Source organism: Dromiciops gliroides, chromosome 6, assembly GCF_019393635.1.
Source record: "Dromiciops gliroides isolate mDroGli1 chromosome 6, mDroGli1.pri, whole genome shotgun sequence".
In the NCBI taxonomy this organism is placed as follows: Eukaryota; Metazoa; Chordata; class Mammalia; order Microbiotheria; family Microbiotheriidae; genus Dromiciops; species Dromiciops gliroides.
Window position 1 is genome coordinate 42,590,630 of NC_057866.1, and position 27,872 is coordinate 42,618,501.

Consider the following 27,872-nt stretch of genomic DNA (forward strand, 5'->3'; position numbering starts at 1 on the left):
TTTGTTTTTTTAGTGAGGCAATTGGTGTTAAGTGACTTGCCCAGGGTCACACAGCTAGTAAGTGTTAAGTGTCTGAGGCCGGATTTGAACTCAGGTACTCCTGACTCCAGGGCTGGTGCTCTATCCACTGCGCCACCTAGCTGCCCCCGAAAATGTCTACTTTTTAATAATCGTTGACAAGGTTTTATGAACAATGCATTTCCTATTTTCTTCCTTCTAAGTTCTCCTTATTTCCTCCAGCCAACAACCCAGGAGAGAAGGGAATAAGCATTTATTATATACTGTCTACTATATGCCCAATATTCTCCCGAGTGTTTTTACAAATATTATCTCCTTTGACTCCCAGAACAACCCTGTGAGGTAGAGGCTATTATTGTTCCCATTTTACAGATGAGGAAACTGAGGTTAAGTGACTTGCTCAGGATCATCCCGCTGCTAAGTATCTGAGGTGGGATTTGAACTCAGCCCTTCTTGACTCTTTTCTACTGCATCACCAAGTGCTTCCTCCAAACAAGTCAGTATTCTTTACAAGTATCAATAGTCATAGCCAGAGTAAAGGATACTAAGAAAAGAAATGGTTGTCATGGGAGGAAAGAGAATATTCTCTCTCTGTACCCCACAAATATCCAACAAAGTCTAAAAAGTGAACAAAAGAATATAACTGATTATCAGTAACTACTTTCAACATTCTAATTTTTACATAAATTCAATTTTACTCTGGGAATATACAAATCTTTCATTGATTTATTCTTCAACAAACATCATGTTTCAACCATGTAACCAGCACATGAGCTACAATAAACATTACTTAAATTTTTTTCCAAGTGATAACCACACCATATATTTCAATTCAACAGCATCAACCAGCATTTAACAAATTCCTCACACTTCATATAAACTTTACTGTACATTGTAATTTCAGTCAACTCTAATCACAGCATCATAGATTCCTAAGGGTTGAAAGGGGCTAAAAACTTTATCTGGTAATAAATGAACTGCACAAGTACAAGATGGATGAGATATAGTTAGAAAACAGTCTCAAATGCCAAAGACGTGTATTTTAGTGGGCTGTGAAGACAGTATGAGTCAAAACGATGAAGTAGAAACAGAAAGAACTGAAATGACTGTAGATTGCATTAATGGAAATATATTATCAAGGATGAGGAAGTTTCTGATCCCAATATATTCTGAGGGAGTCAAACCATAATTGGAGTACTGTGCCCAATTCTGGGTACCACATTTCAAGCTGGATTATGTTCTGGGGAAATTCATTAGTATAGTAAAGACATGAAATTAGGACATATAAGTTGAAAGAAATGGTGATGATTTTTTTTAAAAGGCTGGAATTGAAAGGATTTGTAGGGGACATAATAACTGTTTTCAAATATCTGTCTTGTGAAAAAGTGACTTTTTTTTTGGTCCTGACAAAGGTAAAGAAGACTCCTTGACCTTCTACCTCACTTGGTGTTAATAATCAGAGAAGATATTAAACAAAGTTATAGTGTTATGCTTTTCAAGGAATCTTGTATAATTATAAAACATGCATGGGAGACAACTTGTTGGAGGAGAGCCTGGAAGTAAGAATTTTACTCTACCAATTTAGAGTCAACAAATAATAAACATAGTATATACCATATTCCTTTCAGTCAACTATCTGACTATTAAGATGTGGTCTTACTTAAGAAAATTTTCCTGTTCCTTTCTCCTATCTTCTTCCAGGATGCACATATGGATTATTCTTTTTAAAAATTCTGAACTTCACAAACATCCAAAAAAGAGACTATTCCTTTATACAAAATATTACAGAAAAAAGGATTATATGAGATTCTCCATTACATATAGCTTATTTTTATTAAAAATCAAATTCAACATACAATTTTCAAAGCTGTGCCACTTCTGTTTCCTTCTAGATTTCCTTTCTGTGCATTTAAAAAATGACGTTTATTCTTGGTGACACTGGCTTTCTTCCTGCTCCTCCCTTTCCCTACCATGAAAAAGAGAAAAAACACAATCCTTGCAACAAGTAAGCCGAGTGAAACAAAACAAATCCACAAACTAGCTCCATCCAAAAATGTATGATTCAGTCTTCTTGAGTTAATAGCCTAGTTAGGCCATGGGTAGTATGCTTCATTACAGGCCCTCTGAAGTTGTCATGGTTTCTATAAGTTTTTAAGTATTTTGAATTTGCTCTACTTTGTAATGTGATTATTTCTATATAAGTTACCACCTAGGTTCTGCTCACTTCATTCTGCATTAGTTTAATTAAATCTTCCCATTATTTCTCTGAAACTATCTCTTTTGTAATTTCTTATGGTGCAATAATATTTCATGATATTCATATACTATAACTTGTTAAGCCATTAGCTAGTTATTGGATACATTTTTGGTTTTCAGTTGTTTTGCTATAACAAAATTTTCTAAAGACAGTTTTGTATTTATGGGTCCTTTCCCTTTTCCTTTGGTTTCTCTGTGTAGGTAGAACAGTGGTAAAGGTTATGCATTGTTTAGTGACTTGTAAAGGGCCCAGTTCCAAATTGCTTTCTAGGAAATTCATCACCACCTTACATTTTACAAGAGTAGACTACTAATGTGTTTTTCTCCTCCTAAACCCTTCAATTTGATTTTTTTTCCTTTTGGGTCATCTTTGTCAATCTGATAGCTGTAAGGTGATAAGTGGTCTAACCTTAAGGTTCTTTTAATTTGCATTTCTCTCATTAGTCATTCATTCAGAGTATTTTTCTATGGCATAGTTTGGATTTCTTTCTTTAATAAATGCCTGTTCACGTCCTTTGACGCTATGTCTATTGTAGAATGTCTGTCATTCAAATATTTCACATAGAATACTCTAGATGTCTTCACTAAGACTTTAAGAACAACTCGTAAAACTTGGACGTCATAGCTTTATGAGACAAACTTGATGTAATGATCTTTTCCTAGCTAACCAATTCCCATCTAGCTTGATCTTTGCTTTGTTTGTGTAAAAAACATCAGTTTTATGTAATCAAAATTGTCTATTTTAATCTTTGATGATCCTCTCTTTCCCTTTTCTAGTCACGAATTCTTCCCCTATCCAAAATTGTGAAAAGTATTTTCCTCCCTGATCCTCTAACTGGTTTATGATATTGATAAAAGCTTTTACATCTAAGTCATATATATATATTTGGAGCTTGTGAGATATTGACCTAAAAACCATTTTTTGCTGGAATACTTTCAAGCTTTCCCAGGATATTTCAAATGATGAGTTATTACCTCAATAGTTTTCATCAAATGCTGTCTTATTATTTATGTTTGTACTTAATCTGTTCTATTAATCAACTCTATGTGAGATTGTGTGTATACATATATATCTAATATCAAATAGTTCTGATGATCACTGTTGCTTTGTAATATAGTTTGAGATCAGTTAATCCCAAGGTCTTTACCCACTTTTTCATTATTTCACTTGAAAGCTTTCATTTTTTTTTTCTCAAGATGAATTTTGCTAATTTTTCCTAGTTGACTAAAGTGATTCTCTGGTAGCTTCATTGGTATAATATTGAATGAATAAATTAATATAGGTAGAATTTGCATTTTTGTTATATTGAACTATAATTAATCTTGCAAATCTTTTATCATAAAGTTATTGTGAATAGAATTTCTCTATCTCTTCCTGTTGGATTTTGTTGGAAATACATAGAAAGGCTGATGATTTGTGTGCATTTATTTTACATCCTTCAACTTTGTTGAAGTTATGGTTTCAAACAATTTTTAATTGACTAATTTTCTATGTCTACCATCATATCATCTTCAAAAAGTGACAATTTTGTTTTTTCATTTTCTATGCTTATTCCTCAGTTTCTTTTTTTTCCTTATTACTATAGCTAGTATTTTTAGGTGTCAAATAATAGTTGAGATAATGAACATTATTGCTTTATCCTTGATCTTACTGGAAAGGCCTCTCGTTTATCTCCTTTAGAAATAATGCTGGAACAAGGTTTTAGATCAATTTTATTTACCATATTAAAGAAAGGTACATTAATTCCTATGGATTTTTTTTTAGCATAAATGGATGCTGTATGTTGTCAAAGCCTTTTCTCTATTGTAATAATCACGAGATTTTTATTGTTTCTGTTATTAATATGGTCTATGATGTCTATAGTTTTCCTAATGTTGAACCAATTTTGCATTCCCAGTATACAGGCTATATCTGATCACAATGTGCAACCTTTTTGATGTGCTGGTGTTGCCACTTTGATAAATCTTTTACTTAATTTTTTTATATTGCTATTCATTAGGAATATTGCACTCTACTTTGTCTCTTTGTTTCTTCCGCCACTCTAGGTATCAAGATAATTTCTGACTCATCATAGTTATTTGATAGTATTCTTTTTCTTCTAGTGTTTCAAACAATTTTATGTACTAATAGAATTATTTTTGAATTGACTTGTAAAGCCATCAAGTCTAATGGTTGTTTTCTTTTGAATTTCATGAATGGCTAGTTCAATTTAAAAAAATGGTTTATTTAAATTCTCTATTTCTTATTCTATTATTCTTGGAATCTTATATTTCATAAACATTTGCTCAATTTCTTTCATTTATCTATCTATTTTTAAATATTTGTCCATTTCATTTAAATGTTCAGGTTTTTTTTTACATATAGTCAGGGAAGATGTTTCTAATAATTTTGGAGTCAACATGGTGGAATTCAAAGAGCCCTAGATTGAGTCAGAAAATAGGGGTTTAAATCTGAGCTCTGCCAATTAGTACCTACGTCACTTTGGGCAAATCATTTAACATTTCTAACCCTCAGTTTCTTCATCTCTGGGAGTTAGCCCAGATGGCCAGTTCCAAAACTATAATCCAATGATCCTTTTTCCTTTTCATTTGTTGTGACTCCCTCTTGAATTTTTTTTAATATGGGTATTTTGATTTTCCTTTCTCTCTCTCTTTTTTTAAGCAGACTAGCTAATGGCTTTTCTATTTCTTTTAAACCAGCTTCTTTTTTTTTTGTATTTATCAGTTTAATAGATGTTTTCACTTTTATTCTTATTCACCTCTTGTTGGATTTATTATAGATTTTCTATTTTTGTGTTTAGTTGAGGCTTTAAAATTTACTGTTTTTCTAGTTTATTATATCTTTATGACTAATTTATCCTCTCTCTCTTTTTTACTGATCAAAGTGTTTTGGGCTCTACATTTTCCCCTCAGAACTGCTTTGGATACATCCTAATAGGCTGTTTAGATAGAAAGTCTTACTGAATCCTTTGTAGCATTTCTTTTCCTTCTACTCCTTTTCAGTAGATGGTGGAACATAAGTTCCTTTGATCATCCTGGTGGTCTTTTTTGCAAATGCTTACCATAAGTATTGTAATACAAGATGAATAATTAAGTTATAAACCTGTGTTTTTTGTTGCTTTGGAATGCATACTAACACCAACTCCACCAATTCCATTATTTCTCTCACCAAAGAGAGAGTTGTGAGCCATCCAATCATTTAGCTACAATTTGCTTTTGTCTTCTGATTTTATTCACAGTATAAATGTCAAGATTGATAGGACTCAGAATTAACCAGCTATTGCCAAGCAAAACCTAATCAAACTGTAATGGTTCTTTTTGATGCTGCAGATCCCAACAATTCACACCTTTTCATCCTGGGAAATTCTCATCCATCTTTTCAAAAATCCTCTAAAGAGGATGTAGCCAATGTATAGAGGGCCTTTATCTAGTTCTTTCAAAATTCTGTGGCTATCTATGGAGCATGTGGCCTGTCCCACTGGTACACCAATAGCCAACATTTATAATAGCTTAAAGCTATGTGGTAAAAATTATTTGTGGTAAAGAGTAATATTGAAAAATTTAGCTGAATCATTTGGGAGGGGGGGTCACACCTGGCCCACCCTGACACTGCGCATGCTACTAAGCAGCTTTTGAAGGACCTCCCCTTTTGGGGAGAAAAAAATGCCAGATCTCCCCTTTTGTGGGAGGAACACTCCACCAGAAGGCAAGGCAACTTCCGGTGGGTGGGGTGTTCAAAAAGGTCACGCTCTTTCAGCCTAGAGAGCAGTCTCTGGTGGTGCTCGGCTCATGGGCTTCGTGTTCGGTCTTGGGCGTGCTGGTTCTTGGCCTGGCGGGCAATTTGGGATTTGGTGAGTTTTATAAAGGAAAATCCTAAATTCCTTTGAACCAGCTTAATCTCTGGGATCGAATAGACTAATCTTAGAGCTAAGATTATTCATCTGTATTTCTACTTCCTTATTTCCCTAATTGGTTTCACCTTTGTGGTCTAATTAATTCCCAAGGAATAAAACCTGATCCTTTATGAGCTAAAGCTCAGAGGCTCCTTTTCTTATTGGCCTGGGAGGTATATATAAAAGGGAAAGTTAAAGGGGGAGATTAATGCTCCGTATATCCAATTTTGGCACACACAGCTAGTTGGAAAAATATTCTATGTACATTTTCTTATCTGATCCTCATAACAACCTTGAGAGTGGCATTCTTATGATCATATTTCAGATGAGGCCACTGAGACTGAAAAAGAGTAATCAATTTGCTTACGGTCACCCAGCTAGCAGGAATCTGGGGCAGAGTTTTAACTCCAGGACTGTACCTAGCCCACCTTTAAAGCATGCTATACAACAGGCATTTTCCAGTCATTCTGATTCCTGATGACATCTCTTATAGCATGCCTTAGGTACATGTAAGCTGATAAAACACTGCATCCTACTTAATACCCATTACGTATTTTTCTATTGTCTTTTAAGTCACTTGCAATTTAGAGTATTCTGAAATTATGAAGTTATGTGTCTTTTAAGAAATGATGAGTCATATAAGTTTACTTTTATCCATTTCCAAGTTTTTTAAATCAACAACTTCCTTAAAAAGACCAAATGTGCCATAATTCACAAAAGGGAGAATGTTAGTATTTAAAAAGGTAGCTTTTTATGGATATTTTAAAAATTATTCCCTAATGTAAGGACGACTAACACCAATATCAGAATTCCTTAAAAAAGCCTCTTGTCCTCAGAGATTTTGCCTCTACATAAATAATCATAACTAGCTACTTGCTCTATCTTCATCTTCACCCATGTTTTAATGGTCCTTTCTCATATATCTGAGTACCTACGGGTGACAAACATTGTTTCTTCTATAATCATCATTGAGAACAGACTGTTATAGAAATACTAGCAAATCTGCTTCATTTCACATCTATTTGTTATCTTTCCAGTTTACTCTACAACTGCTTTCATGAAGACCTGATTTAGCTTGGTCTCCCACCAAGTTCTAGGAAGGCTCATTTCCCTGTTTTGCCCTTAATATCCTGACACTTCCTGATGCTTTTCCTTCAATAGCTTTTTAAGAAGGTACTGCAGTCTGTCTTTTCAATTAACTTCAAGTTCTCTGTGTCTTCTGCTTTCACTGTCTACCATATATTCAGAATGACGGGAGTTAAAGTAATTTCTGTGGATGGTCTAAGAATTGCTTGACTCTTACCATCCTCTTCACTTTTTCCTGCATTTTGACCACCATCATTGCAAAAGCAGAATAAGGATATTCTGTGCTTTGACCTATTTTCTACATTACTGGATAAAAATTCCATCTCGTGACTAACCTTCTTATTATGAGCCTCTTGGTACTTGACCTGGGATAGCAGATACAGTCTCCCTCTATGAGTAGGACTGTATTGACAGGTTGTCCAGTTGGGTAGAACATGCTGGCATGTGTACTCTGCTGGCCAGATGATGAGAACTGTGGCTGACCTCGACATCACTGTGAGGCTCTGAAGCAGAAGTTTGGGAGAAGGCCTAAATCTGGAACTTGAAAATCACTTTTGAGAAATTATCCCAATTCAGGGTTTAAGATAATCACTATCTCTCCAGAACCCCTAGAGTAAACTGAACTGCCTTCAGTTCCCTCATGTTCCCCTTCTCTGCTTCACCTGGTTAATGATGCTGCTACTGTCTGCAGGATCCTGAAAGCAGGAGACAACCTCTTTCTTATGAGGGGCATCCTCAGATGGTAAAGACACACTGAGAGGCAGCAGGTAGGGTGGAGAGAGTGTTGGTCATGAAGTCAGGAATACTAGGGTTGAAATCCTGCCTCTGATATTTACTGCCTGTCACCCAGGGCAAGTCACACAAACAACCTCTAAAGCTGTCAGATACAGAAATGGGTTGTGATTTGCTAAGTGGAAGAAGTTCACAAGAAAAATGAAATCATAGGTCTATGATACCTTGACATAAAACCACATAAGTGCTAAGGAATTTTCCCTATTGTATACCCAAGAATTAAAAAAGGAGATAATTATAGAACATTTAATTCAATAAACATTAATTATGCTTGTTATGCAATGGGAGATATAGGAAACATATGTTAATTCATTCTTTTAGTTATTCATTCAACATGGATTTATTACCTGCCTACTATGTGCCTAAAACTAAGCTAGGGCTGAAGATTTAAAGGACTACAAATTTTTAAAAACTGTATGTACTCAAGAAACTTATAACTGAGAAAAAATGACAAGACAAGTAAATGCAAAATCTTTGTGAAGTGCATACCAGGTAGGTTAGGGAGGTGTGAAGCTGAAAAAAATCTAACTGTGATGTCTAAAAGTCTAATGTGTGGTCGCCTTAAATTAGAAGCTTTAGCACCAGTCTTTGGGCATTAAGCATTTATTAAAGTATATTAGGGGTCAGAAAAGAGAGAGAGGAAAATCCGCCTTCACCTAGCTAAACAAGAGACTGAATTCCTACAGTTCTACTGGAAACCCCCTGTCGAACTGAAGAGGGCAGTCTACACGCACAGCTCCAAGCTAATTGGCTGGTCCATTGATTTACATGACTTACAGGCAGTAGACATAACTTCTGGATGCCAATCTGACCTTCAAAATCTAAGAAAGGTCACCTCATGCTTTCTCCTCAGGTGGAGCTGCCCTGGTTCTCACAATGTCTTTCTCAGCAGAGTGGTGGTGCTCTGATTCTCACACTCCCCCCTGTGCTTTATGAAGAAACATTGTTTCCTTATATGAAGCAATAACATTACAGATACTTATGACTAACAAAGTAAAGGGAATGAAAAGAGAGAAAAAAGAAATTGAGGGACACATTGACAAAGGCTAAAGGGGGCCCTCCCCTTTTAGCAGGTGGACATTTGAAGCAGAGAAAAACTAAAGGCACTAACACCTGGGGGCATCAGAAATGGCCTTTTTAAAGAAGAGGAACTGAATGAGCATTAAAGAAAGCAGGTACTCCAAAGGATGGAAATGAAAAGGAAGGTTAAGTGATTTATACAAGGTTACACAGGTAACGAGTGAACAAGCAGATATCTGAACTCAGGTCTTCTAAATCCATATGCAGTCACCTTTCCACTGTACTATGCAGCTTCCCATTTGTCTTACTCAATTTTAATGTAATAGTATTTCTTTTTTTTCTTTTTCTCTCTTTTTTGGGGGGGTGCGGGGCAGTGAGAGTTAAGTGACTTGTCCAGGGTCACACAGCTAGTAAGTGTCAAGTGTCTGAACTCAGGTCCTCCTGAATCCAGGGCTGGTGCTTTATCCACTGCACCACCTAGCTGCCCCCTAATGTAACAGTATTTCACAAATGCCAAGGGTTTGTAAAATCACTATGGAAGGGCGAGGAGCAGATATTCATTTTATTTTTAGAACTAGCCGAGGTACCCTCTTCCTCCCTTCTCCCTCTCTGAAGCCTGTCATAGTCCCTCCAGCTGCTGCTGCCCTTGCTCCCTCCCACAATTCCCTAGTGTTCTCCCTGAGTGAATGGTTGGTTTCGCTTCTGCCTTTGTATTTTTTTAATTTAATTTTTTTTTTGGGCGGGGCAATGAGGGTTAAGTGACTTGCCCAGGGTCACACAGCTAGTAAGTGTCAAGTGTCTGAGGATGGATTTGAACTCCAATCCTCCTGAATCCAAGGCCGGTGCTTTATCCACTGTACCACCTTGCTTCCCTCTCTTCCTCTGTATCTTTCATACTTAGCACAATGCTGGGCACATAGAGCAGGACAAGTATTTGAATACTGCTGCCCCACATAACTAGCATATTTGTGAAAAACACTTATAAATGAGCAGGACCTTGTAATTATATGTTCTTTCTCTTTCTGTAGAATCTCTCACCTACAAATCATCCAGTCACAAAAGTATGGATTGGTGCTAGAGCATAGAAACAGCCTCCTTATGTTTATCTGCATTTTTTACAGGTGTCTAGAGGGTCCAATGAAATTCTGAATATAAAGGACCTTGCAATATACTAGAAAGATGCCAGCTGTGATTAGGATTTCTGGAGGTGGCATGCTAGCTGGGTTCATATGGAAATTCTTCTTCAACATGTTTAAGGGCTCTTTTTCTACCTTCACATGACTGATATACTCTGAGCATCTCTCATCCCATCCAGATGGAAAGTCTTCCCCACAAAGACCTTAACCAGGTAATTTGGCAGGTGTCCTTTGAAAGTTGCTATGACTGAAAAATTAATTACTTTGCAGTCAATCTGGTGATGAAGTTCTCAAAACACAGCTGAGCTGGAGTTCCAGTGGGAATCATGTGGTCCACCTCTGGGGACATGCCCCTGGGGAAGCTTTTCTGGCTTACCTCATGGGATCTGCAGAGACTGTGATCCCCTGGTACCATCCCTGAATGGCCAGGCACATCCCCATGTACCAAAAGGTCTTCAGAGTAGGATGTTAGCGAGGATGGCACAGCCCCTGAAAGGCCTGGGCTATTCCCATGTCATAAAAGTAGGACTCTAGTGAATATGCTTCACATTGTATTCTTGTAGATGCTAAACAATTTTCCATTTTCAATATATGGTAATATATATCAATAAGTATATAATATATATATTATGCCAATATAAAATATAACACAATATATACACACAAATATCAAAATAAATAACTTCTATGACATACTACAAGTTTTATTTTCTCTGGTTTTCAGGTGAGGAATATAAGTGGAGAGGTCAAATTATTTCTCAAGGACAAGTTAGCAGCCAAGCTTAGAATTCCTGAGTTTCTGCTTTCAAGCCTAGTTTTACTCTGTCACTAATTAAATATATGACCTTGAGAAAGGCAGTTTCTCTGAGTTTGTTTCTTTATCTATAAAATGAAGGGAATGAAGTATACAATCTCTAAGGTCCCTTATACTTTTAACATTTTATATTTTTATCATTTAAAATCAAGTCAAAAAATTTTATTAATCACTAACTATATTCAAAGCAGTGTGCTAAGCCCTGGGGATAGACACAGAGAAGAAATAAAGATATATCCTCCTTAGTGCCCAAGGACTATGTGATCTTATGTTTTCTACCTATGAAATATTGTGTTTTTCTTATGGGGCAAACACTTGACTTTTGGTTATATCTCTTTCTGAGACAGAAGAGAGAACAATATACAGCTTGTTGAAGAATGATAGAAAGGACCTGAGTAGGATAAGGTCAGTGGGAATGGAGTGGGAAGAAAGAAAGATACTCAGAACTGAGGCTGACTTTATGCAGGCACATTTAAGTAAACACTTCTTAGGAACGACACCATGGAATAGCTGATATGCACATAGCCCACAAGACTTACTTGTCTAAAAATAATCTCCATGTTAAGCAAGAAGAAGCATGAGATGTGGGGCTTAAAAAATGAAAGGTGTCGTAAATTATTTTTATTGTTGTAAGCTACAATCATCATGATTATTTGGAACACGATCTTATTAAATTATGTCAAAAAACTTCTAAATTATCTCTACATTTTAATGATCTGGTTGAAATTAAAATTAAGTTAAGTTTCCTAAATGATGAGTAATTCAAAGGTAGAGGCAGCCAATCTCAAGTTCCATTTATAAACAACTCAAATATACCTTCTTAAGTTTTTTAGTTCTTTAGGAAACTTAGGATGTGCCAATGAAAAGAGACCATAATACAGTTTGGTTGGATAGTTTGCTGACTCCTACAAATGGCAACTGCAAGGTTTCAGAGTTCCTACAAAAGCTCTTCGTTCCCCACTGGCATGAAGTCGCTACAACAGAGGCATTTTTTGCCTTGGAAAACTTTCATCACGGGACATGGCTGGGAAACAACTTCGGCTTCAAAAAGGGAGATGATAATAAAGCACCTCCTGGCTAGACTTTGGTTCAGGAGGTTCCTGATGGGGAGCAGGAGAAGAGATGAAATGCTTCGATAAAGCCCTCAGGCTGATTTAGTTAGCATTCACAAAGTGAAATAACCTATACATCACATACCCTTTGTTAGCTGGTCGTTTAGAATAGAGGTGTGAGTCACTCGATTTTATTTTAGGAGCTGGGCAATGCAATGTTACTTTCCCCAAAATATTAAAATGCAGAAATCTGAAAACTAAGGAAGGCTATGTCATATCTGATACTGGATGCTTATCAACTCTGGGAATGGATCAAGAATTCCCTCTGCTCTTGTCATTCTATGTTCCACACCTTGGTAGGCACCAATGATAAATCACTTCATATAAAATCTATTATTAAACTAATCAGAAAACTACAGTGATAGAAAAAAAAAAGGGAGCTTACAAAACAAAAATAAAGCTGACATCAGAGAAGGAGAGGCAGAATTAGATCCTACATGATTTCAGGAACAAATAGATCCCTCTGGGAGTTTGGGGAATTAATATATTTTTTTTTTCCTCCTCTCTCAGACTGTTTGGAATTAATGAGGATACCTGCAACAATGCTGGCAAGCTGATGGGTTCTGGTGATGGGGTAGATGCTGCGTGCCTGAACGATTGCTGAAGCGATTTTCTTGGCATACTTCTCTTCCCCGTATGTTTTCAGGATCAACGCGAGTGCCTGTTGATCTAAGGCATTCACAACATCAGCAGCAGTGGGCATGTCAGGGTACCTACGCACAAGAAGAGCCAATTACTTCACTGACGTCAGCCTTCATTGACAAGAGGTGAAGCTTCAGAGCATTGAGATACACAGGCTATGAGTGAATTTTGTACAAATGGGAAAGATGTTCCCTTTAACATCCCTTATCACTATATCAAGTGGTCCCATTTATAACATTAACAAGTATATAAAAACACAAAATTAAAATATAAAAAATAAAATTAAAACAATTTTAATACATATAAGAAAATTATATTAATGGAGTTTCTCTAGCCTGAAACAGTGGGAAATATTTAGGGTCTTTATAATTCCACATTGTATCTATATTGTCAGTCATCCTGAATAATGTTTTTAGTTTGGCAGGTATAGGAGCTGCCAGAAATATCAGAATCTAGAGAGGAATAAAATGACTGCACTGGGGATAAGAAAATGGATTTGCTGCTTTATAAGTGGTGCTGCAATACAAATTCTGAAAGAGCCTAAAAAATGATGCAACTGGTCAGTTTCTCTCATGAGAACTTGTTGAAGAACCACAATGACAATGATGTCATTTACCACCAAAGAATATTCTGAACTAAAAAGAGTTACACAAAAGTGAAACACTAAATCAATCAACAAGTATTTATCAAACACCTCTTATGTATGGTCTGGCTTCTATGCTAGTTGTTGGGAATACAAAGATAAAGAGGACAGTCTCTCCCATCAAGCAGCTCCCATTTTACTGAAGGAAACAACATCTACCTACCTACCTACCTACCTACATACATGGTGGATATATATACACATATACAAATGTATACACACACACAGAGACATATATATATATATATATATATACACATATACACAAATGCATACATACATATATGACTATAGAAAAAATAGGTACAAAACAAATTACAAGGATTGATTCAACTAACAAAAGCAAGATGCAACCAACCAACAGTTCTCAGCATGGCTGGAGATTTACAATGCTAAAAATAAGGAAATACCATTTTTCAACTAAAATTAAGAGGAAATTAGTATAGTTGAGGAAAAAAGAACATCGATGTTTTAGAACATCTTAGTTAATATGCTACAGAAATGGGCCATGAAACCCTGAGGGGGACTGAGACATGACTTGGGTTCTTATTGGGATGTGTTAGCTAATTTGTCATTCATTACACGCTTACTAAGTACCAGGTACTGTTCTAGATACTAGGAACACACAAAGAAAAATGAAGTAATACCTTCTTCAAAGGTGTAGATTCTCCTGGGAGGGAAACAACATGTACACAGATAAGAAAACAAAATATTTACAAAATAAATGTGAGTTCATTACAGAGGTACCTCTGGTAATGAAGGTACTATGAATAAACTATGGAAGATAACAGTCAACATCCATTACTTTAAAGTGAAAGCAATTCATATATGTTATCTTACTGGCATTTCACAGTAGTTGGTGAGAAAGTCACTGTTACTAGCCCCACTTTATAAGGTGACTGAGGTTTAGAATGGTTATGGGATTTCCCCAGCGTCACACGGCTAGTAAGCACATGAGGCAGGAGTCAATTCTAGGTCTTTTGAAATATCTTTAAGTCCAGAGGTCTGTCCATCTGACTTGAACCTAGACAGGAGCTAGGGGTTTTAAGAGACAGAGCTGAGGAGGGAGAGCATTCCAGACACGGGATACAGTCTGGGTAAGGGTACAAAGGGTTAAATGAAATGTGGTGTATGGAAAAAAATGGTGTACTAGTCTGGAACCTGGTGGGCATGATGGGGAGTAAGGTGAAAGCAATTTGGAAAGATAACAGCTGTACTCTGAATAATTTTAAATGCCAAAAAGTATTCTGTGTTTTGTACAAAAGGCAACAGGGAGCTGCTAAATCTTATTTCATAGTGGAATAACATGAGCAGACCTGTGTTCTGGGAATTGTTTGGGGGCAGGAGGGATGGATTTGAGAGAGGAGAGGATGGAAGGAGGCTACTATTATAGTCCAAGATAGAGGTGGTGACAGCCTAAATTTGTATCATGAATGTATAAATGTTGTGGTGGATGGTAGAGCTGATACAAATTGTTAATTCATTTGATATGGCAGATGAAGAGTTGAGGATTACTTCAAGGTTAAAAGCCTGGGTCACTAGAAGTTCATTGAAATAGGAAGATAAGAAAAGGAGCAGGTCTAGCGGGGAAGATAATGGGACCTATTTTGGCCATATTGAATTTGAAATACCTTTGGGACATTCAAATGGAAATACACAGGATACAACTGGTAAAGATGGGGGTTGGGGGGAGAGATGATGGCTGGATATATAGATTTAAGAGTCATTTGGTTATAGGTTATAACTGAACCCCATGGAAGCTGATAAAATTCACCAAGAGTGAAAAAGGAAGAGGACCCTGGGAAGAGTCCACCCATAGGGTAAAAGATATGAACGATGGTCCAGCAGAGGAAACTGAGTAGGAGAGGCAACCAGATAAGTAGGAGAACTATCTGGCCTAACAGAGAACAGTGTCACAAAAACCCAGGTAGGAGAGATTATCCAAAAGTCATGGCTTGTTGTCAACATTATTGTTGTTATTGTGATTTGCCCTTCCTTCTCAAAGAGGACCATGACATCAAGAAGTGAGGTCATGACTAGCAGTGAATTGAATTTAAGTTAGAGAGGACTATGCAAAGTCACCCACCTCACTCTCTCCTCTAGAGCCATCTGGGTCCAGTGGCAAGATATACATCAGGACGACTGGAGATAGCCCAGGATGTTTAAGGCAATTGGGGTTAAGTGACTTGCCCAGGGTCACACAGCTAGTAAGTGTCAAGTTTCTGAGGCTGGATTTGAACTCAGATCCTCCTGACTCCAGGGCCAGTGCTCTATCCACTGTGCCACCTAGCTGCCCCTGTCAAGACTGTAGAATATTGCAGAGAGTTCAAGAAGCATGAAGAGCTCAAACAAAGTACTGGATTTGGAAATTAAGAGATAATATAGTCTTGCAGATAGTAATTTCAGTTGAGTGGTGGAGTCAGAAGCCATGCTTCAAAAGAAGTGAATGAAATTTGGGAAAATGAAGAGAACCTATATAGACAGACTTTTACAGGAGTTTCTCTATTGTTTACTAGGTAGGTCAAAGCAGGACTCTTTACAGAAGTGCCAAAAATTTATCTGTGTGATCTTTTTTCCTTCTTAGAACTTTCCCTTCTGATGTACTGAAATCTTATTTATATAAGCTCTTAACCTTGCCTGCTTCAAAGAATTACAGTCATGAACATCATGAGCCCGCCATATTCCTCTGCTTTCACATTACTCTTTCATCTGAAGTTGACAAGTCATTAAAGGTAACTAGGAGTTAAATTTTCCTTATCATATGGCAGAGGGCTTGAAGCCTCTTGCACAAGTGAAAAGCAAAAATTTGCTGGCCATCACTTTGTTATCACTGCACAACAATCTCGATTTCCAAACACGAGAAGATATTGGTATTTTCCCATTAGTCAGTCACTCAGGGGTTTATTCTTCAGAGGAATTTTTTTTAAAGTTCCTCCTTATATTCCCTGTCACATTCTTCACATTTCCAGTCCTATATCATTAAGTTCCTATTGGAAATTCCCAAATGGATGTTTCCAAGACATGTTAAATTCAACACATTCAAATTGGAACTCACTATTTTCTCCACCAACTCACCCATCTTTCAACTTTCCTATTTGTGCTGAGGGTACCAATATCCTTCTAGGCACCTAGGTTCACAAACTTGAAATCACTGAACATTACTATTACTCGTAAATATTCTCTTATGATAATGTTCATGGACACCTAAAGCTACAGAATGAAAATAATGACAAAATGTCCCATTTAACAACCTGTGAGAAAATGGTCTACAACATTCAAAAGTAAACTTGGCTTTCATGACATGACACTCTTGATTTGTTAGTTTCTTCTCAATCTCCTTCAAAAATCCTGTCCCGTTGATGATGATTGGATGAAGATGAGGATTTATTGATGAGGAGGAAGACTGATTGATTGATGATGATGATTGATTGATGATGACTGATTTTTTATTATAAATTTTTATTTACTTAGAATTTTCCCCAAGTTACATGTAAAAACAAATTTTCACATTGATTTTTTAAAACTCTGTGTTCCAAATTCTCTTACTCCCTCCCTGCCCATCCCTCCTTTAGAATTCAAGCAATTCAATATGTTATACATGTGCAGTCATATACTTCAATGCCATCAGTTTTTTCTCTGTAGACGGACTGCATTTTCATAAGTCCTTCTGATAGCATACTGCTCATAATTTCTTACAGCACAACAGTGTTCCATTCTAATTTCATCCCACAATTTGTTCAGTCATTCCCCAATTGATGGACATCACCCCAATTTTGAATTAAACTTTTTAAAAAAATCTCTTTTAGGGTAACAACCTAGTAGTGGTATTGCTAAGTTGAAGAGTATGCATGGTTTTATAGTCCTTTGGCCATAGTTCCAAATTGTTATACAGAATGTTTGAATCAGTTTACAGCTTTACCAAGAGTGTATTAATGTCTCATTTTCCCCATATCCCCCACAACATTTGTCATTTTCCTCTGCTGTTCTATTATCCAATCCAATCGGTGTGATGTAGTACCCAGAATTATTTTGACCTGAATCTCTCTAATCAATAGTGAGTCAGAACATTTTTTCATGTGGCTATAGGTGGCTTTGATTATTTCATCTGAAAACTTCACATCTTTTGATCATCTATCAATTGGGGAATGGCTCTCTTTTTAACAAATTTGACTCAGTTATTATCTGTTTGAGAACTGAGGTCTGATGATAATGATAAAATATATGGTACTTACTTTGCCTGGATATTGTGAAGAAAATTCTGTCAGGTATGAGGTACTATATAAATACTATCTTTTACTGTTGTTGCAATAATCAACCTCATGGGTTTATTGTAAGGAAATCTCTCTTTAAAGTACTATATAAATGTAGTTTACTAAAAAAAAATGATGAGCAGGATGCTATCAGAAAAACCTGAAAAGTCCTACATGAGCTGATGCAAAGTGAAATGTACTGTATACAAAATAACAGTAATATTGTAAAATGGTTTGCTGTGAATGACTTAGTTATTTTCAGCAATACAATGATCCTAGACAACTCTGAAGGACTTATGAAAAATGTAATCCATCTATAGAGAGAACTGATGGTATCTGAATACAGAATGAAGCATATTTTTTTTTGTTAGTTACTTTATCTGAAGTTTTGTTTTTGTCTGTTTTCTTTCACAATCTGGCTAATGTGGAAATGTTTTGCATGACCACTCATATATAACTTATATTGAATTGCTTGAGTTCTTCAGGGCGGGAGGTGGGGTTGGGGATAAAGGGAGGAAGAGAATTTGGAACACAAAGTTTTAAAAAACTGATGTTAAAATTTTTTTACCTGTAATTTGGGAAAATAAAAATTCTAAATAAATCTCTTTAATTTTACAAGAAAAAAAAAAAGGAAGAAAATCCTGTCCCATGTCCTGCTGGCCTGACTGTGGGAGACCCTCTCAAGTTTCTATTCTAGGATGGCTTCTCTTCTCCCTTTATACTCTCTCTCAACAAACTCATCAGTTCTCATTATTAGCTGACTCCCACAGCCCTATATTAGGCTCTAGTACCTCTCCTGAGTGTGATCCATTATCAATAACTGCCTCTTAGACACATCTGCCTAGATATCTCAAAAGCATTTTGATTTCAATATGTTCAAAGCAGAATTGATTTTTCTAAATCAAACGTCTCTCTTCATCTCCCTATTGTCAAGGAAACTGCTCTCCTTTCTGTCTTCCAGCTTCATAACCCTGCAGTTCATGCTGACTCTTCCCCCTCCCTCAGCTTCCTCAGATGAACTTGGCAAGTCTTGCTGATTCTGCTACCTGTACACTTCTTACCTCTGTTCTCCTCACCAGGTCAGGCCTTCCCACCTAGACTACTGTCCTCTTGCAGTCGTGAATGGCTACTGCATTGGTCAGAGTCCCACAGCTCTCAAAGCTGTTTGTTTGCATAGCACTGTTGTCCTGCTTCTGCTGCCTTCAGTCTGCATCAATCCCTCATCCCCGTAGGCCCCTCAATGCAACCCAGCTCTCCTTCTCCCCCTTGCTAGTCCATCCTCCACATGGCTGACAAAAGAAGCTCCTTGGGGCACATGTCTAATACGTGGGACTAAACAGTACACTGCTCTACCGTTACAAGACTAGGGTGGAAGTCTGCTCTAGAACTAGCACCTCAATGACCTTGGGAAAATCATTTGACTGTCTTTGGGCCTCAGGGACCCCATGTAAAAGGAGGATATAGAATTAGCCTCGCAAGCCACTTCCAGCTCGAGATCCATAATCTTATGAGCTATGCTGCTTCTCTAGTCAAGAAGTCTTAGTGTCTCCCTATTCCCTAGAGGAGCTGGTGCAATGCTTCCTAGCCATGTGATCCTTTACCTCTGTTTCCCTTAATCTAATGGAGAAGGATATAGCAAACCACCACAGTCTGTGCCAAGAAAACCCGCAAGGATGGTCCAGAGAGTCACAGAGTCAGACACCACGGACTGACTGAACAACTGCTGGGGCAGTGAGTAGAGAGCTAAGTCTGGAGTGAGGAAGACCTCACTTCTAATACAGCTTCAGTTACTAGCATGTAACTCCGGGAGAGCCACTTAGCTTCTCATTGCCCCAGTCTCCTCGACTGTAAAACTGGAATAATCATAGCACCTCCCTCCCAGGGCTGTTGTGAGGATCAGATGAGATAACACTTGTAAAGCTCCTGGCACAGGGCCTGGTACATAGCGGGCACTGGCCCTACAATGGGAATGCTCGTTCCCTCTCCCTTCTCTATGATCAAATATGAAGCCCTCAGCTAGACTCGAAGGCTATGGCTCCAGACAGGTTTCCAGATTTACACATAAACTCTGTTTTTCTCTTCATCTGTGACCTGTGCACTTCTGCGCAGGACACCCCCACTCCTGGCCTAGGCACTGCCTCAAGTGCGCCTCTGAGAATTTAGATCTTTCTCTCCTATGGAAAGCCTTTCCTTTACTCTCCAGGTCTTAATGCTTTCCCTCTCCTCAAACTGGATTCCCAACCTTGTTGATACAACAAAACACCAAGTAGTATAGAAGCACCCCGTTCCTCCCCTCCCCCACCCCCACCCCCACCAAGAGTTACATTGGAAACAAAGTAAGACTAATATTTAGCTGAGCTCAACAGTATCAATTTCATCTCTACTATTGCCAATATCATAAAATAAGATTTTATGTATTTAAAACTTCATTTTGGCTATTGTAGCTGCAATGATAAAGTTAGGAAGGTCAATCCCTTCTTAAGTTTGTGATAGTAAGAAATAGGTTTTTTGTTTTATTAAAAAATTTAAGAATATTCATTTTAGAAAACTATTACTTTAAATCTAAAGACCAAAAACCAAAATACAGAGAAACACAGAAGTCTATAATGGGCAAAAAAAAAAAAAAATCCCAAAGCTGATTTATTATGTATGTGCAGTTTTAGGTGTGGGTGTGTGATGGGAATTCTGCAGTCTAAAAAGGAAATTAAATTCAGAGTGTTGTTGAGAAATTGATTTCTTGTTGTGAGAAGAAGTGTTTTATCAATACTCACCTGCCACCATCCATCCTCATGTCCAAGGGGCCGTCCTTACGAAGGGAAAAACCTCTTTCAGGAGTATCAAGTTGCATGGAGGAACACCCGAGATCTAGAAGAACTCCATCAACAGTCCCGGGCTGTACTCCAGCTTTCATTAACATGGCCTCAGCTTGGCTAAACTGGCCTAGCAAAGCTTGAATCTGCCTTCTGAAAAGAAACCATAGACCCAGAGAAAGAGTTCTGTTAATAATAAAGCATTTCCTTTCTTACGCCGTCAATGGACTCATTCTAATAAGTATCATAGAACTGTGGAAAGGGCCTGTCCATGAGGTAAACTACTTCAGCTCTATAGATGGACTGTCTCTACTTGGATCAATACTTATTAAGTAATATAATCTAGCAAATATCAATACACTCTTCTAAATGATCAAATATAACCAGTAGAGCAAAATCTAAACAGTCATGGAAAATATCCAATCTGCAAAAAAAATATTTTAATCTTTTTGTCTATCTTAATCTTTATGCATGAGTACATAAAATTTGAGTGCTCCCTTATAATTGTGAGGAAAAAAAGGCTATATAATATTTGATCAGTCAAGAAAAGAAACAAGCTAATACATCCTGAGTATCTTCCCACCCTAGCCACATTTTAAAGGTTAAGAGTGTGGAGTATTCCCTTGAAGAATGACCAAACACCAATAAAATAGAAAGGGAAGTTACATCTAGGTTTGAAAGGATACATTCACTAGCTTAGCACAAATCTAGTACAAAAAAGGTCACTGTAAAAAACAAAGACCATATATCCTCAAAAGTAACCCCAGCAGGACTAGTTACACATTAGTCAGAAGCCTAAAGAAAAGCTGTTATATTTATTATTTTTGTAGGATTTTTCCTTATTATTTTCTTGTCATCTAAATATCTAAATTAAGTACTCAGTAGATTCTTACTGGTGGAACTTTATCTGAGAATTGAATTACATTATGTCAATCTCCTTTTAATTTAAATAAACAAGTAAATAAAATTTCATTTTTGATATATGTTTTAACTGAATGTTTTAACATCCATCATAATTGTGTATTTGCTGCTTTATTGTACTTTATGTATCATTATTATTTATGATTATATTATTATGTTATACATATATATTATTAATTATTGTTATTGCTACTTTATTTACTACTTTAGTTTTCCCAAAGCTCAATATGAGATTTGGGTTTTGGAACATAGCATTGATATCAAATGATTTATAGTTTAAGGTTCCCCCCCTCCCTCTCTCTATCTCTCTTTATCACACACACACACACACACACACACACACACACACACACACACACAGAACTACTTCAGAAACATGTCAAGAGCTATTGGCCAAATGCACAAAACAAAGTCCAAGAAAATATAGATGAATTGGCACAAATCTATTCTTATTACTGGAAAGTTATCTCAAAGCATGGGTACAGTATACCAATGGCACCATTTTTGATTGAGGAGGCCATAGTAAGAACAAGAGTAAAGAGAAGTAAAGTGGCCAGCCACTAAAAGTAACAAACAGGTGAAGTCCCAAGGAAAGAGTACAAAGGAGGATTGTGTAAGGAAAGGCTTAAGAAAAAGAGAAAGAGAAAAAGAAAGAGAAGGAGAAAGAGAATATGCAGCTTAAAGAAGAAGGCAGTGGTGGTAGAAATAAGGATGAGCAGACAGTATGAATGAAATGAGCTGGTCTCTGGTATTTCCTAAGTCCTCTCCTTCACTTCCACTCCCAGTTCATTAGATTAGGGGTAAAGTTATGAAACAGAAAGTCTACCCTGAATAGGAATGGTGACTATTATATTAATTGTGGGTGTGACTTTGAAGGGAGAAGGGTGCTACACAAGTACTGAAGAATAAAAAGCTTGAGAACTGCTGATTTAATACTACCCTGTTACCCAAGTATTCATTTTAAAAATTATACATAGAATGCAATTAATATTGGAGTTATATTTTATAGAGATTAATTTATTTCATTAATATTGGAGTTATATTTTATAGAGATTAATTTATTTCATAACTCTACCAGCCCTTGGTATTTAACTTTATTAAACATAAGAAAATAGGTTAAACTAAAGGAACTAAGTGAAGATAATTTAACAACTAATAATAGCTACAGAAATCACAACATTTTTGGAATGGCATGAAGGAAAAGAATGTTTTATAAGCAAGAAAAAAGAAAGATGAAATGAAGTATTTCTATTTTACTAACAGAAGCTAGGATTGACCAAGTATCCAAGACTCCTCCAACACCCTATGTTCACAATGACCAACCAGTCTACCCATTCACTATGGTATATTATGCTTGGGTTTTTAAGCATTTTGTTTTACTGATTTTTTTTTTATTTCCATACAACAGTAATTTCTCAATTCCCAATCCCTTCCCTCCTACAGAGCCCCTCTACCAGCTCAATTCTTCCTTGTAACAAAGAAAAATAGTGAACACCAATCTATATTGACTGTGTTTGTTTGGCTACGTACATAAAATCCTATACTTGATTCCTTATTTCTGAACTGAGAGGAAAGAGGTATTCTCTAGATTAAAGTAGTTGCTATAATTAATTAAACTTTGGCATTCTTTTGGTGTTGTTTCCATTTACATTACTGCAGTGGTCAGGCCTGTTGTTTCCCTGGTTCTGCATTTCACTATTAGTTTAGACTTTGTTTAAGTCCTCTGATGTTTCTCTGAATTCCACATGTTTGTTATTTCTTACAGAACAACAGTATTTCATGCCATTCCTATAGCATAATTTGTTTGGTCATTTCCCAATCAATAGACACAGCCTTTGCTTCTAGTTGTTGCCATGTTGGGGTATATTTTAGAAAATAACTTCTGAGCATTTGTGTAGTACGGTGTAAAGGGCACTGGCTCTGGAGTTCAAATCCTGCTTGGATAGAATGCTGGATTTGGAGTCTGGAAGACTTGAATTTGAATTCTGTTTTCAGATACTAGCTGTGCATCTTTGGCAAGTTAACTAATCTTCCTCAGCCTCAGTTTCCTTATTTGAGATCTCCAAATAGCTCCAAATAATGCCATCAGTTTTCTTATCTGTAAAATGAGGGAGTGGGAATAGATGGTATCCTAAAAGAAATCTTAATATTTTAAGTTCCTTGACCACACTGAAAACTTTAGGATCATTTAATCATTCCCAAGGATTGAAAGAATGCTTTTCCTACCCTACCCCATTCTTCCCTCCCCCCACCACATATTTTAAAAGTAAGGTGGTAACCTAATTTTTAGGATTTTAGAAGGGATTAGTAAGTGGAATTAGACATTTTTCTCCATTAAAACTGATTAACTTAGGGCCAGCTAGGTGGTGCAGTGGATAGAGCACTGGCCCTGGATTCAGGAGGACCTGAGTTCAAATCTGGCCTCAGACACTTAACACTTACTAGTTGTGTGACCCTGGGCAAGTCACTTAACCCCAATTGCCTCACCAAAACCAAAACCAAACAAAACAAAAACCAAAAAAAACTGATTAACTTACCAGATGCATGCGTTACCTTTTTTCAAGTCAATATTTGTTTTCATTTGAAAAATGAAAGTCTTCAAATGAGGGAACAATTTGAATTACAGGCTAAAATAACAAAATGTCACCCTTCTATTATTTACCAATTATTATGTTTATAATTATTCATAATGATGATATAGTCTCACACATTTTCAGAAGCCTTCTTGCAAGAGAAGGAGGAGGAAGAAGAGGAAGGAGGGGGAACTACTTTAAAAGTGGTTTTTCTGAGTGATGTCAGGCATAGAGATTTTCTTTTTATGGTAGGGAAAATCAACTCCATTCTCTATTGGTACTTTTTTCTTTGACGCTTTGTCGTATATCATTGGATTCATAGACTTAGAACTAGAAGGGCCTGAGAAACTAAAACTACCTAGTCTCATTTCCCTCATTTTACTGATAAGGAAAGTAAAGTCCAGGGAGGCATTAAGTGCTGCCATGCACTAAGTAGAAGAGAACCTAAGGCTCTTTAACTAGGGCTCTTTCCATTCCCTCTACCCTAGGTAGTTATTTAAGAATGCCTTTCACTTAAACTCATTATCAAGGATTGGACATCCTCTCTTTCTGGTCCTTTCCTTTACCCCTACAATACATACATATTTATTAATGACCTACCATATGTAATCAACTGTGCTAGATGTTGGGGAGAGGGACTATAGATTAATATATCTCCTACAAGAAGCTTAAAATCAAATAGGGATAACAAGTACCATGTAGAGAGGTAAGTATAATATGAAGTCAAATGTTAAGTTCATAAGAAAAATGTAAAGTACTATTACATCACACAAAGGAGAAATCACTCTTAGCTGGATGTGATCATATGAGAGCTAGGCTTTAAAGGATAGGAAGGATATTTCCAAGGAGAGATGGGCAGTAAATGGGGGAGCACATTCTAGGAACAGGGAACAACAAAATCAAAGTTAAGGAAATGGGACAACATGAGTATCTGGAGGATGGTGATGAGTCCAGTGCATTTGACACACTGCGGGGACCAAGCAAGGAGGACTGGTGTTGAGATAAAGCTGGAAATGTGAAATGAAGCTAGTTTTGATCCTAAATGTCTGGCTAAGTAGTTACTACTTTAATCAGTAATCATAAAAGGTTTTACTTCAATCAGTCCTTTATTAAAGTCTTATACAAGAGCTTTTTTCTTAAAACCTTCTTCCCTTTCTCGTTTCATATTTACACATATAACACTAAGATCTCCAAAACACTCCTTGTGATCATAAAATGTACATATGTGGGGAAGTTTTATAAATTTGGGACACAAGATATATATTTTATTATAGAAACAATGGCCTTAAAACCATTTCATGTACTCAATGTAGGCTCTAAATGCTAAGTGAGTGATAATACATTTCTGATTTCCAGATGATCATGCCTGAAAATGAGAATGGGGAGACAGTTTTGTTTCTTTAAGGAAAGCTTATGTAAAACTTGGTTTGTATGTTATTAGATCAACTTGTTTTCTCCATATTTTTCCTAGAGTTACATAAAGAGAGTAGCTATTTAAGAATGACACCTATGTTTAATAACTGTTTCCTTGCAGAGATTGAGCTGTGAGTGGGAATTTTGAAAAGAATGAAACATTTAGAATTAACAGAACACACAGATAGACACAGATCACCCAGCAGCTGTATTAATTCTTCTTTCTCAGAGTGGAATGTTCCCTTCACAGCTTCTCAGAAGCCTCAGGGCAATAGGCATACCTTTGCAAGGGGGAATGAATGTGGAACAAGAAGAGTCAAGTATAGCTCTCAGGACCTTATTCTCTCCTTCCTGGAGGTGGGTATACTAAGTGGGAATTTTAGGAGTTGGATTAGGAAAATGACTATTTAAGCCATGTTTAATATTATTTGGTGAGAAGTTAAAGACTCACAAAAAAATCTTTTAAAACTCAGATGAAAAGAAAGAATTAATATTATAGTTAATAAGAACTTTATCTAACCCTCTCATTTTACAAATTGTTTTTGCACATGAGGATACAGGCCCAGAGAGTTTGATTCTCAATGGTAAAGCCAAGAGATATTCTGAGTTTACAGCTCTTTCTATTATCCCGTGTGGATGCTCCATATGGAACTTGGTAAAAGCAGTCACTGAAATAATGACCAATAACAAGTATTAATGCCTAAGATCAATAGTGATTTATTGTGGAAGGAGAAGGTCTATAAACACTCCTGTTTTGCATGACATTTTGTTGACTGCACCAAGTCCCAAGGTTCAGAGGCTCTTAAAACAGTATTGACAATTGCTTCTCTGTAACAACTCAACACTTTCGGGTTTCAAATATTTCCCTTAGCTATCAGGATCTTCTTCACTATTAAAAAAAATCTACACCATCCTCATCCATGTTTCTAACTTCTCCAGAACTAGAACATTAATGTCTCAATCAAAGTCAATGTAAAGAGTACAATTTAAAATTATATATTTTTTAGGTAATAGATACATTTGTCATGGGGTGCAGAGCACCCCAGAATTTCTCTGGGGCACATCAAGGAATCTTCTCCTTGAGAAACTTCCTTCCCTTGCCCTTAAATAAACCACCACCTTATTCTAACTACTTTTGTGTGCAAGAGGGTGTAATTCTTTAAAAAGGAATTCCTAAGAACCCCAACCCCTAACCCAAACCCATACCCCATTTCCCCCCATTACACATTCATAATGTGCACAGAAATAGTCAATCCAAGACAGCAATAATAACTACAAATGTGATATAATTTACTCAAATTATCATCATCATTTGTCATTTTTTCCTCAGGTATGTCTGTAAAGTCTGAGTCTACTAGCCTATGAAAGAACTAGCTAAGTATAAACAAATTTAACACCAGCAGATTGACCACTGGGCAGTGTGTTCTTTAACCATGGTCATTTATGACAGTTTCAAAGTTGTGGAAGAGAGGTCGAAGAATGACAGCTTTCAGACTGTCTATAAGCATTGATTTAACCATAGTTGTTCTAAGTCTGACTTACTGGCTTCCTTCAAAACAGTTCAAATCCTAACTTTAGCAAAAGGCCTTTCCTCATCTTGTCTATCCCAGGAATACAAAGAAAGGCAAAAGCATCATCCCAACCCTTCCTCACAGTCCAAGAGAGGAAACAAAGTCTACCCAGCCTAAAACGCCATCCTCCTGCAGCAAACCTGATTCTTCCCACCAGTACCAGCACATGAGGCTGATTCCAAGGAGGGTGCTGGTAGTGGTAGAAGGATCAGGTCTGCTACAGGAAGACAGTAACATGGACTGAGAAGATGGAGCTTCTGCTCAGAGGAAAACCATTTTCTCCCACACGTTATGATGAAGTTCCCTTAAGGTGTCCATAGTTCCCTTGTACAGTCCTGAAACTGTCTTTCATCTAGATTGTCCTCAGGGCAATACTGCTCTGAGACAATGCTATGAATGTTGATGAGAAGTCTTAATTTTCTGACCTTGTAAAATACACAAGATCATCTCCTGGTTAAGGAGGGTGTGTGTGTGTGTGTGTGTGTGTGTGTGTGTGTGTGTGTGTGTTAGAATGGTGTGGAGAGAAATCTTCTTTATTACTCCACAAGACAGGAGAAGACATATCGAATTCAAGGAAAACTGAATATCTCACTTACATTGAAATATATACTAGAGAGAATAATGTGAAATAAAGCTAGGATAGTTTGGTGCCAGATGTTTTTTGGGAGGAGGGCTTAAATATCACACTGAAGAGGAAACTAAGACTCAGAAAACACAGGACTTGCCCATGGAGACATGGCCAGTAAATGGCAAAATTAGTCAAGGAGTCCGATTTCCCTGTTTTTGAGTCCAATGCTCTTTTTACTCTATCATTTGGCTTTAAAATGTGTTAATGTAAGCAAAATTACTTTTTATTATCTATGAATGGTCTTTGAATTTCTTGGTTTACACAATGAAGAACAGTCCTACATATAAAATTACT

General features: G+C 36.8%; 1 protein-coding gene across 1 annotated transcript in view; it reads right to left on the reverse strand.

Annotated features, from left to right (window-relative positions):
- METTL15 (methyltransferase like 15) overlaps window positions 1-27,872 on the reverse strand; it is a 227,145-nt gene that overhangs the window by 21,278 nt on the left and 177,995 nt on the right. Inside the window, exons 4-5 of the mRNA XM_043969597.1 lie at window positions 20,434-20,625; window positions 12,662-12,840 (exon numbers count right to left, since the gene is read on the reverse strand). Coding sequence (XP_043825532.1) covers window positions 12,662-12,840; window positions 20,434-20,625 — 371 coding nt within the window. The remainder of the gene's footprint in view (window positions 1-12,661; window positions 12,841-20,433; window positions 20,626-27,872) is intronic.